This window comes from Camarhynchus parvulus, chromosome 1, assembly GCF_901933205.1.
Source record: "Camarhynchus parvulus chromosome 1, STF_HiC, whole genome shotgun sequence".
NCBI lineage: Eukaryota > Metazoa > Chordata > Aves > Passeriformes > Thraupidae > Camarhynchus > Camarhynchus parvulus.
Window position 1 is genome coordinate 50684211 of NC_044571.1, and position 13641 is coordinate 50697851.

Below are 13641 nucleotides of genomic sequence, written 5' to 3' on the forward strand. Positions count from 1 at the left end.
ATATTAACACTGTTGTACAGTCCAGTTCTTTCCACCTCTCCTTCTACATCAGGTGCTTTAGCCCCTGGCCATCCTGGTGCACCTCTGCTGGACTCACTGCAATATGTCAATGCCTTTCTTGAACAAGGCCAAAACTGCACACAGACTCCAGATGTGACCTCCCATGTGCCAAACAGAAGGGAAGGATCACTTCCCTGCCTCTGCTGACTATCCTGTTGGTAATAATCACCTGGGATGTGGCTGGCTGGCACATTATTAACTCATATTCCATTTGTTGTCCACTGGGACCTGCAGGTCTGTTTCTGTCAAGCTGCTTTGCAGCAGTGTTGGCATATGGGGTTATTACATCCTGGATGTGAGGCTGCAACTGCTTTTGTTGAACTTCATACATTTCTTGTTGACCCAATTTCCAGCCTGTTGAGATGCTCTGAGACCTTTCCTTCCAGTGTATACACTACTCCCTCAAATCTGGTATTGCCTGTGAACTTGCCAAGGGATGACACTATTCCAGCAGGACATGGCATTGTTGATCATGTTTTGTTCAGGTAGGTGTGTCACCCATCTTACAGTCTGTATCTCACCAATTTGTCTATAAACACACCATAGGAAAAAAAACTGGAAATACTTAAGATTCCAACTAGTATCTTGCCTAAAATAGCTCACAGTCCTTCTAGATAATACAATTTATTAATTATTCACTGATAACAGACAAACAGAATAGTATAGGAAGTTCATTTAGGGACTGAATCATATAAAGTATCTATTACAATTGACAAAATTAGTATCTGCATATGGGAACTGTTTTATAGGAAATAAGAGTTAAGGATTCTAGTCACATAAAAATATATGTTAGATAAAACCTAGACTTCCGGAAACTTTATTCAGAAGTGACTGTACTGAAGGTTTGTGAGGCCAAAAGTTTTTGTGATTTTTTTCCCCAGTGAACAGCAGTTAGTCTAATAAAAGATTATCACCTCTGTCTACACAGTTGGCCTACCTCACTCACAGAATGATAATTTTAAGCCTGTGATGTGCAATTGCCAGCATTTTTACCTTGGTCTTTCAGAAGAAGAAAATGAAAAAAAAAAGGAAACTGAAGCTTTCCTGGAGCAGAGGAGGTATTACTGTGCTTCAACTGTTTGGAAAATGAAGAAAACTGTATCTGGGAATCATAACTTGATATAGCTCAGTATTATATAGTAAATAATTATTGTTTATGTCCAGGTTAGAAAACATTAACAATTTAAGAGATATTGTCAAGGAAAAAGGCACTAAGAAGAAGGAGCTTTCTCTTAAATTAAATCTGAGCAATATTTTCAGTATGCAGTACTTGAAAGATCTGTATTTATGTTACACATAGAAACGTACCTTATGCAGTCAAGAATGCTCTGAAAAATTAGAGAACTTTTGTATAATTAGAATAGATGGTGGAGTGGAATAAACAAGTAGAATGTGTTCTTGGACTGTGGGGCTTATTTTCATACAATTAAATATGGTAAGTTATCCATTTCCCTATTACACACTACAGTCCTCACCCATCATGGTTCTATTTTTATTATTACATTGATGTAACTGCACTACAGCCCATTAAGTATCAGTGCTGATAATAAGGATGTATTTTATTGCTTCTTTAAAGTATTTTTAATGCCTGTTTGGTTATACAAATGACATCAAGTGATGAACTATAAATTAAGGCCAGTAAGAAATTTTGTTTCCAGCTGACATGAATTTCCTTTATAGAAAATACAATACTAATGCATGTATATTTTGAAAATTTCCATTAGTCAGAATAGTTGTGAGGAATGTGGCATGCAACACAGGGTCCAGGAAAAACAATATAAAAAGGCTGAAACATGCATTAATTTGAGCACCCTGAGTAACACATCCTTTAACTGCCCAGATTATAACTTGCACAACACACTAGTGTTTATTTATCTTTTAAAATTCAAATAAATGTTAGCAAAATTATTGCACGTATCATTTTCACAGATTTTATTCACACGAGAGATCTAGAAATTATTTTATGAAGCATAAGATTATTTGACAGTCAAAAAAGAAACAGTTAAAACCAAAACAGTTGTTTGCTTTTACAGTAAAATGAGCATCACTATGGTGAAAATAACTTTCTTTAAAGAAAAGCTCCCCAAAGGATTATTTTGAATAATTTTTGAAAAATGCTATGCTGAGGTTTTCTTCTTCAGTTTCTTGTACCACACAGGTACCTCTTTATTTGTCTGTAAAAGAAAGAACATTTATTTGTGAGACAGTGAACAGAAGAAAAACATGCAATCTACACAATTTAAACAATCTACACAAGTCTCTGTCCTTCCTATGTAGTTCAAAGTTGAGTTCTTTGCTTAAATGCAAATATCAAAACCAAAACTACACATTTAAAGTTACTATTACAACATACCAGGATTAAAACCCCCCAATTTCCAGGTTATAAAAAGCAGATTTTATGGTGAAAATTAAATAATTTTTTAAAAAATATCTGTCACAATGAAAACAAGCATCAACTGTGCCATAAATAGGTTTCATTTGAAATAACATCATCTGTGTTTTCCAGCTAAGAAAGGAATAGATCTTAGAAAAGAGATCTTGGGTGTGCTGAAACTGACCAACATTTTATGCAGAAATATAGTTCTTAAAAAATTTAATTGAAAATAAAAGAATACAGAGGTTTTCTAACGCCGTACAAGGTATTTTAGTTGAAGAGAATTATCTGTGAGCAACTTTTCCTTGCCTTCATAATCCTATGAGTTACTGCTACACAGTCAGGATTGCTTGTGGCAAATTCAGTGGTGGTTTGTATAAAATAAAATAGTTTAAATTTTAATAGAAATAGAACAAATCAATTGGAGGTGGAACAAGGTAAGGACTATTCTACTTTCAGGGTTCGGTATAATCTCTTGAGTTAGTGAGCACTGTCTCAGTCTGTTGTCCCTACACTTATTCCTTTCTAGTTCCCTTTTCTGACTGCTCTCTATTCATTCTTTCTTCCAAAACTTAAAAATAATTTCATTTAAAAATCTACTTTATTATTTTTGAAAACTTCAGTTACAAAAACAAATTTGGTCTATTTGTGCAAGCTTTTAGAATTCTGGAAATTGACCTAAACTGGCAGGATTTTCACAAGACTACAGATTTCTTTTCCTAGCTAAGAAGAAAACCTGTGACATCTGCCCGTTTTCAGTTCCCTACTCCTAAGTCTGCACAGGCTAGAGTTTTTCACAGAGAAATTGGTTACAATTTCTTAACGTAGAAGCAGTTTTTCTGGATTCCTACACAGTTTCTATATCCCTAAGTAAGACAGGACAGATTATGCAAGGAAACCCCAGATCATTTACACAAACTGTCTGCTTATGTTTCGGATCACTGAATAGCTCCATCAAAAACAAAGTTTGGGCAGTATGATTTAGCACTACCAAAAGGACTATGGATGAAACAGCACTGGATAAGCCTGTGTTTAGTCTAATAATGCTATTCAGGCAAAATTTGAACTCCTAAAATCCCCCAATGTCCTCACATCAGGTCCTAGAGATGCTACTGTTTCCTACTTTTTGTGTTATACTCCCAGTACATGCTGTGCTACACTACAAACCTCATATCATTTAAGACACTGTATGTTAAAGTCTCTACCAGGAAAAAACAAAACAAAACAAAACAAAACAAAAAAAAAAAACCCAAAAAACAACTACAACAACAAATCAACAAAATAAGAAAAAAAAAGAAAAAAAAAGAAAAAAGAGTTCTCTTTGGACCAAATCAGAACATATGCTATGCAGTGTGGATACACCCAGCTCGCCCCAGAGAAAGGTAGCATTATGAAGTTTGTAAATAAGAGTAATGACTTGCTTTGTGATTCAGCATTTCAACTTGGCTGTCTTGAATCTATTAGTTCAGACATAGTCATAGTCAGAAACTTCTAAACCATTTTCAGGAAGCTTTCCAATACCAGAGGCACTAAATCTGAAGTGGGCCAATTCAAATATTAAAAGCCAAGGTTTTAGTTTGTGAAGGAATAAAACAGGGTTTTATACGGATTTTATAACATCAGGCTTCCTTAGCAACAGAAGTGATATCAATACTGGTGTTCTGCTTTTTATATATATTTAGATACATAAGAACATACATATCAATAGACATCAATTTAAGTATGCAGAAGTACACCTGTTTCCTCACTCCTGGTTCTTAATATAGATATGCACAAAGTCCACTTACACACAATCATGGTAGATTTAAATTAGTATACATGGTCTGTGAATCCCTACAACTATTAAAATCTTGCTAGCCACTCAGTGTTGCAAATACAACAATGGTATTTTTTTTAAAGACCTGGTTTGCTGTGAACTTAAGATATTGGAAGTAACTAAATCATTAAAAAACATCAAAAACTCTAATTTTTCTCCTTGACACTGACTCTTTCGATAAAGAGCTGAATTAATTACACATCTCCCTGAATGATGAATCCACATTTTTCTTTTAAAAAGTGAGGAGAACCATCAGAAATTTTAGCACTTACTCTTATCACAGTACTTACAAATAATGTTGGCTTAGGTGTAAATATATTTTCTTCTTCATGTTCTGGCAGCAGTTTTACCAAAGGGATTGATTGTTTTCCAGTTGCACTTTTTACATCAATACGAGACCGAGGTAGATTTTGTTCACAGCCTTTACCATGTAGAGTAAAAATAATCTGCTTCATTGTGGCTAATTCCTATAAAACCACAAAAGAGCAATGCTAAGTTATTCAGTTAAATTACATTTGAACCTATAAATGTTTATTTGTTAATAATAAATTTATATTCACCAAACATAGATCAGTAAATGTAAAAAAGAATATATACTTGCTATAATTAATAAGATTACTACTTAAACCCTAGCAAAGTAAGAAAATAAAATAGGCACAGAGGATTTATACAACTCAAATTTTGTCTTGCTTAAAGGCTGTAAAAGAGAACATTTACTGTGCAGTACGAAGCACATTATCTCTTTTAACTTTGACTTCCATTCCACATAAAAGAATTCTTTTGCATTTATTTTTTCAGGCTGCGGGACTGTACAAATCTAATTTGAATGACTGTGGCAACTTGTACTTTTGAGCACTAGGTCTTGCACAGAAAATTATAAATACATTACTATTTCTTTATAATCCTATTTCTTTATAGCCAGATTGGAAAAGAAAAATAAATGAAGAACCTTTAGAGGATGTACAGTAAAAATTGGATCAGAATGGAAAATAAGTTTTGTGAAAAATGAAAGTTCCAGTGTGGAAAAAGGAACGAGAATATATAGAAATGCAGCCTTTTTTTGGATATCCTAGTAGTTTGCTTTAAAAACAATTTGAATTAAAAATGTAATCTTTCCTTAATACTTAAATCTGAACAAAACAGATTATTCAAAATGTACAGTAGAGTGATAAAGGAAAAAACATAGCATTTTCTGACTTTAACTGGACATCTTCTTTTGTCATGTTTTGCCACACCTACCTCCTAATGTTCCCCCTCCCCCCCATGTAACAGGTATGATTACTATAAAATAAGTTACAGCATGTAAAGAGAAGGAGAAATAATTAATATAAATTAATTGTTATTATTACTATTAGTAGTATTATTTAGAGCATTCATTACTGTAGAATTAGAACAGCAAGATCAGGAGAAAAGCCCTTCAATGTAAATTTTAAGACAATTTTACATGTTTTAAAACATTAATGTTTTTGTTTGCTTGCTTTTTACAAATAGTGTTGTCTTCAATAAGCAACACTGTTACTGTATTAGCCTTAGATATAATTAACATTCTGTCTCATCTCTCAATCAGAAAAGGGTAATAGCTGAATGACAAATATTTGTTAAATCTTACCTATTTAATACCTGCTAGAAAATTACATTGATGTACATTCTATTTTCATTGAATTATTAGTAATGAGTTAAAAAAACACCATCAGCCTTTTAAAATACTCCTGCCATATACCTTCTCTCTGTTCACTGCTGCCTTTAATACAAGAAACAAAGTCAAAAGAAACATGCTGAAGCCTTTAAATTGTCGAACACTAACTGAGTTACATGAATGGAAGTTACACTCCACAGACCAGCTTTATCAAGTGTACAAATTGTTCTTGTATCTCAGTCATTTAATATTAACTATTTGCATAATTCAGCCATGTGTGGTGGCATGTTGAAACAGCATGACTGCAGAGCAGCTGTTTAAAAGGACTGCATAGCTGATGCCAACATGTTTTTCAAAGTTGTAAACTCTGCAAAGATGTTGCCAAAGCAACACATAGACAGAATTTCTTGATGAAAATAACTCAAGCAAGTATACAGCAAATAAATACACCATCACAGGAGATTAAATTGTACATAAACAATGTTTTGACATTAGCAAATGGTGTTCCTATACTTAAACTGTGTTATTCTGTGGACCAAATAGTTACACGTTTGAACAAGGCAAAACTCAAAAACTGTCACACAGATTTATTTCAGAAACAGAGTTGCAACTTGTATGTGTAGGGTCAAATTCTCTTGTGTCAAGATCCACTTCGCAGTTTAAAGTCTTCTCTACTTAATAGAATCTGTCCTGTACTTGACAGCACTGTCTGTTTTCAGACTTGGAATAGGCTCTGGAGAGTCAGCTCTCACACAAGCTTCCCTTGTGACAGGAGGATTCTCTAATGTGAAGCTATAGGAAAGAATGACAGGGAGTGGGGATGAAAAATTAGTCCACAACAAAGAAGCTATTTTGGCATCACAGCCAAATTTATCAGGAGGATTTAGCTAAGGTTGTCTTAATATTTGTTCTAAACCCCCTCCTCATTTAGTAAGAAAGACCTTAAGACACTTGGCAAAATAAATAGCACAAGAAACACTGAATCTAACAGAATTACTGGTATGTGTACTGCTAAACAAGAAAAGAAAATTGCCACAACATATTTGCAAGAGATTTGCTGTATCCAACAAAGGAAAAACTGAAAACAAAACTCTGTCTTGAACTGCAGTAATTTTAGCCATCTCTTCAGATTTCTGTGTTCCTGAACACAATCTTAATTCTTAACTTCACTTTTAAGTTTCAAACAGTCATGAGTACCTGGCATGTTACCTTGATTCTATAAGTATTATTTTCCAATCTTAAAATCCAGCAAGTTATCTAGAAAGCTAGCAAGGAAAAAGGAGCTCTGAAATATGTGAACTTGTTCCAGTGGGAACAAGACCTTCTGAAAGAAGGGGAAAACAGGTAGAGGGTTCAAAGGAGATGGTAAGAATTTTTTGTGGAGAAGGACATGTACTAGTTTCAGGATAAGCTAAGTAAAGGATGATGTGAAGAGAAAGGGATGATTAAAATTCTTCTACATCTTACTGTGTCAAGTCCATGTTTCTGTGTCCAGGCAGAGCTGTGCAAATTGTTTACTTACAATATCCCCTTCAGTTACTCAGTGCACTGTAGAAAACAGTATTGCTAAAGCTCTGCATTTCCCAATTTCTCTGGGGAAGTATTTGGTCTTTGCCATGATGGCTCCTGGACATATAAGCCATGCTACGCAAGATACGTGTCACGTTTTAAGGCTTCCAGGGTTGAGGGGTTTGGCTTTGGACAGCCACACAGAAATCCTTCTTGGGAGGATTATGAGTACCAACACCTCTGAGTGAGTTCACCCAACTCCTCCCTGGGTTGGCTTTACACCTCTGGTCTCACTGTCACAAACCACGGGAACACAAGCACCCACTCACTGCTTACGCAACATTCTGTGGGGACGTGGCAGTGCAGACACATGGAAAACAATGCAGTTGGCAAAAACCAGTGGGTTAAGATGACACAAGGAAAAAAGTAACCTGTGCAGCTGGCACAAAAACAGTGCTTACATACAATTAGTGTCATCCATACAAACAAGTATCAGGACTATATTATTAAATATTTTGAAAGTCTGCCCACAGCTACCTGATGAATTTTTGTTAAGGATGTTGCTCTGTGTACCAGCACAAGTCCCAAAAATCAAAGTAATGAGCACTGTGACACATTAATTGGGATTTCACTTGAACTTAGAACACCTAAATTGCTGTATCTAAACATAAGTATCTAACCATGAGCTAAGAATCTAGTTTTCCATTACGGGCAATGTAGATTGGAAAATGACTCCATTCAGAAGTGGGACACTATTGGTGTTGTAACATTAGTCTTGCTGATTAGGCTGCTGTTAACTATAAAGCACAGAAAGAGACCTCACCACAGACACCTTCATTTTGATACCTAAATTTAGTTGTGATAAGCTGAATCCATTTCTCACCTCACTCTCCTTATCATTTACTTTTCTCAGGCTTCTACTTTGCCTGAAACAACTTTCATCGTGAAGAGCCAGTGCAATCATAGTTCCCCTTGCACACAGATTTGAAGTATCAAATTATTTTCTCAAAAGAAACTGTGTTTTTAGAACAAGCTTTCACACCACAGATTATCTACTTGGTAAGTTTTCCAAAACATACTGAGATTCATACTTTAGGACAATCTAACATCCTCTATTCCACTTATGGATATTAATTCATATTTAGTAAAGATTGCTTGAACTATAAAAGAATACTTGAAAATTCTGTATACATAACCAGAAAAGGAGTTGGAATTCAAAGTAACTGATTAGAATGAATGGACTGAGAACACTGGGAGTGATGTAGCAGGAGGTGAAGTAAGGTAACATGTATTGCATTGTAAATAGTATCAGAAGAAACTACTTGCTCATTTCCATTTATTTTTGGTAAGGTATGTCCAACAACCTTAGTTAAAAATAGCAAAAGCAATTTTGTGTGCCAATATACAAGCGGAGGAGATATAAAGGTTGGACTCAATGATCTCAGAGGTCTTTTCCAACTTAAGTTTCTATGACTCTTTCTTAATGTACAGAAAAGGGATAGACAGCAGTCTTTTCCACAGTGTCCATTAATTAAAATGTCTTCTAGCTTGGCATATTTCCCAAATTCTACCGTGCTAATTTATTAGGCTAAACAGTAGTGTTGAGGAACTAACTAAAAATCATCAGCCTTTAAAATAGCGTTAAAAGAACCAAACGGAAGACGTGTAAGTAATTTTTAAAAAGTAAAGTAAAAAAGGGTATTACCTAGTCATACTTCAGAAAATTCAGAGACTTTCAAATGATGTCTGAGCTTAAATTAAAAGTAAAAATAAGCTGTAGTTTATTTAAAATAGATTTTACCTGTCTATTATGGATAATTAAAATAGGACCTAGGAAAATGGTCAGTTTTGGAATACAAAGGATAAAATTTGATTCCTTCAACTAGTAACGCAACTAGAAGATAAGCAAATGCAAAAATAAGGCATGGAACCTTATAGAATAAAATATATATTTCAAATTACAGATACTATAAAGGGAATTCTATTAACATTGGTTTCGATGTCCTTGATACATGCTCAAACATACATGTACCAAAAGAGCAGCTTATGTGTTCCTAATTCAAAATTAACAGATTATTAGGTACTGTAACAAAATAATGACTTACATCTTCAAAGCAAAATGAAAATGAACTGTCTTGTGGGAAATGACTGAGGTATAAAAAGGTGCTAATTTATCATGTAACTGATGAAGTATGTGAAAGAAATACCTACATTAAACATTGTAATCAAGTATAGTATCAAGATAGTAATTTCATTTTTTCCAGTGAATTGTCAACAGCATAATTTTTTTTTTCTTTCTGTCTCTGTCAGGTAACTATAATCAAAGGAAGAAAGAATCCTCTGTGTGCACTCAAAAACTTGCAATAGCACTTAACATTATATATGTGTATATATAGTTATAATAACTATGTAAATTTATACAAGCAGCTAATGAGACATATCTGTCTGCCTATCTATCTATCTATCTATCTATCTATCTATCTATCTATCTATCTATCTATCTATCTATCTATCTATCTATCCATCCATCCATCCATCCATCCATCCATCCATCTATCCATCGATCTATCATGCTCTAGAAGCAGATCCAAAATAACAGTCTCAAGAAAAAGTAACTGGCTAACAGGAATCAATCACATACATGTCAATACTTAGGTTCTTATGGCAGGGAAGTCTTGCACCTCAAATAATCTCCATACAATGACCCTGAAAAGTAGTGTTATGTAGATAAAACCAAACAGTTGGAACTCCTCAGTAGGAAGAGATACATACCTGTGTGGTCTCAAGGTAGCTCATTCTAATGGTAAATTGAATGGCTTTTTCATATCACTAAAATCATAGCAGCAACCAGTGGGTGTCAGATCCATCTGACTCTTTCCTCATGCAGTAAAGCTCATGGTTACTGCACTCACGTAAACGTCCTCTAAAGCAAAAGTGACCCTGATAATAGAATGTCCAGTTAACTGAACCTTTATCATGGCAAGAGGCATTCTACTTCTAGCTCTGCTATAGAATTTAGGAATTTTCAATTGCAAACTTCACCTTGGATTATAACTCTATTTTGAAGCAGAGAACTCATATTGTGGAAGCTGAACAAGAGATTTCTGCCCTAGAAAATTTATCAGGTTCTGGCAGAACCACTGAATTTTGATGACTGACAAGTGTTCCCAGAGAAGAACACAGCATAAAAGAATAGCACAGAAAACCAATTTCACTGTCAAAATCAGAAAAATCAGATGAAAGAGGGATAAAACTAGAGGTCTCCTCCCTTAGGGACACTGATCAAAAGTTAAGGTATTTCAAAATTTGTGAGTCAAGCACTAACGCGACAATTTTAGATGTGTATTCTCACCCCCAATCCTTAAGTCTCCTGTACTGTGAGAGCAAAGTATGTATGGTCAGGACCTCCTTTGGAAAGCTGATATTCTTCAGTTTAACTGCCATATGGTCTCCACGTGGTTAAACTACAACTCAAAATAAAATATGTATCCAGTCTGGAGTTTGATTGTACACCCCCCACGCATGGAAGGGATTGAACAAAAAACTGCTTCACAAAAAGACTTTTAGTGCACCACAACTTGAGACCAGAGACTGGACTCTTCTCAATGTGGAAGCCAAATAGTAGCTTGGAATGTAGCAGCCTGGTGACTATTATGGCTGCATTAACTTCTAAAATAACATTAACAATAAAACCAAGAAATATATTGGAACATACAAGTGAGGGAAGATAGCCATACTGGCATGAAAAACATGTTCATGGCAAGTCAGCACAATCTGTCTTCACCTGCATGTTTCCTCTTAGTTACTCAGCTATTGTAGTCTTCAAACAAGTCTGCACAGGGAAAAACAGAGTTCAGAAATTGAAGCTACAGGTTTGTTAAAGAACCTTGATTTGAGAAACTTAAACCAGCATTTAAGAATGTTATACTCATTTGGTAGTGTTCTGTAAAGAGCATATTCTGGAATGATTTCTCTATCTCTGAAGAATGAAAAGTTCATATTCAATATACAAATGTTCAAGAGAGGATTCAGAGAAAAAAATAAAGTTTTATACTTCCTATATCTCCTTCTTGAGGGAAAATTATCTTAATCTGAAAAAAGGCAGGGCAGGGTGGTTCAGAAGGAACCATTGTCACAGCTGACTCTCAAGGTGTTCACTAGGTTCAAGATTAATGGGCACATCAGGTGATGGTAGAGAAAATACTAAGGATATTGCCCTCTACGAAGTCCTGTGCAATTCCTTACTTGGATCCCTCTTAGACTTCTACTGTAACTTTTGTGAAAGTAAAGGTACATTGAAATAAAGTTGTATCATTTAATTGCTAATACTAAGGTGGACAGGGATCTTTGTGAGAACTCTGATTGCAATGTGGCTTTGGAACATGTGACAACTCTGACTAAAGTTTGGCTTTGGAGCATGTGACTGGATACTTGGTTGGATTTCCTCACATGCATCTTTAGATATCTTCAGTTATAATGTTTAAATCTAGGCAAACTAGCTTGTCTGATCCCTTTATATTGCTGTTGGTGAGAAATTCAAAAGTAATATTAATTTTGCTTATTTTAAATGAGATTATGGTAAATCACGCCACAATAGTACCTGTTTCTTTCTTCTGACTGCAAATCCCTAGATGATTTTCAGGTGCAGATATCGACATGATATATTTTTTATATTAGGCAAGATCCATCTCTGCCACTTTGTCACTTGCGACTTCTCAGATAATCTTTACACCAGCAGTACCTTTGACAGCACTGGAATTCACCAGTTAAAATGGAGGTAAACAAACAAAGCTCACCGTATGGATTCTTAGCATAAACATATTTCTGCACAACAACAGACTAGATGACTGAAACAAAACCTGGTTAAACCTTTCAACATATGCAATGACTTGCATACAGCACTTTGAAGTTTGAGTATGGTACTCAAACTTTGGAGTGCACTAGAGAAAGGAGACATATGTGTCATTATCAAGGAATGAGACTCTTAAGCAAAAGTAGTACCTACAACGTCTCCTCTTCAGAAGTGCTGACAATTCACACAAACAACTATTTTATAACTGTCCTTCAGGGGTTTTATTTCTGCTAGAGACATACTGCAGAAGGTGGGCTATAACCTGGAATGAATTATCAGTTCCCTTTTTTGGCTGGAAGTGGAAAAAAGATCAACACCATTAGCACGGATTCACAACACTAGACAGTAACATTAATGATGACAGGTTGTCAAACAGGAGAAAGACATTGCAGAAGTGCCATTTTGACATGACAGCAAAATGAAGCAAATGGTCAGCCAGTCCATTCCCTTAAGCCTGCAGATGGATAGGAAGCAGTGGCACAACTGGTGCAAACTCAGCTTCAACACTAGAACTCCTTGAGCTTTTGCCTATCAGAAGTAGAATCTACATCCATAACAGAGCTCAAAGAAGATTTTAACAACTGCCTATGAAATCAATAAAATATCACAAGTCATTGTTCAATCCTTCAAGTAAGGCAGAGTGTACTTGACATAGTTGCATCCTAATTGCAGCTGTACTGGAAATACAAGAAGTCAGCAAGAATTTCAGTGTGAGAATTGCACATATGGTCATCTAAGGCATATGGATACACACTGTAAAGCTGGAAACTGGAAGACAGTATGAAATGTCCTGATCAAACAAATGAAGCTGATAACTGGGTGGTGGAAAGATGCCAGACCATATGCAGGATGTTGATAACTTCTCTGCACTACACTTAATTCACTAGTTCTCTATATCCCAGTGCATATAAAAACCTTAAAATGAACTGACAGATCTGTGACTATATGGTTCTACAAACTACTACCAGTTTTATAAGGTGAACATATTAGAACTGTGGCAACAATAAAATGTCCCAGTCACTGCAGAGAACAGCTTCTGTCTTTTTAGGTACATAAAAATCTCTGCCGATTTCAGCTGTATCTTAAATTTGTTCTTAACAGTTTAATCTTTCTAACTTATTAACAAAAAGAGGAAATAATTTGTCTCATAATTCAGAACTAACATGTCAAATTGTTAAATTTTTTTCACTTTTGCATTGAGGATCAGAAATATATTTGTAATTGTAACTAGGACTAATTCTCCAAGTACTTTTTTTTTTTAGCTGAGCCATTGTGGTATTCATTTACTCAACATTTAATAAAAAGTATGCTTTCTTAAGTTCACCTAACAGGAAATGTATGCAAACATGCTAATGTGCTAAAACAGCCTTATTTTCATACATTATTATGTAGAA

At 35.0% G+C, this 13641-nt stretch overlaps 1 protein-coding gene across 3 annotated transcripts in view; it reads right to left on the bottom strand.

Annotated features, from left to right (window-relative positions):
• Positions 1-730: 730 nt before the first annotated feature.
• PIBF1 (progesterone immunomodulatory binding factor 1) overlaps positions 731-13641 on the bottom strand; it is a 107538-nt gene continuing 94627 nt past the window's right edge. For all 3 annotated transcript variants that reach the window (XM_030961303.1, XM_030961312.1, XM_030961295.1), the window contains exons 17-18: positions 4541-4717; positions 731-2234 (exon numbers count right to left, since the gene is read on the bottom strand). In XM_030961303.1, the coding sequence (XP_030817163.1) occupies positions 2178-2234; positions 4541-4717 (234 nt within the window). In that variant the 3' untranslated portion in view covers positions 731-2177. The remainder of the gene's footprint in view (positions 2235-4540; positions 4718-13641) is intronic.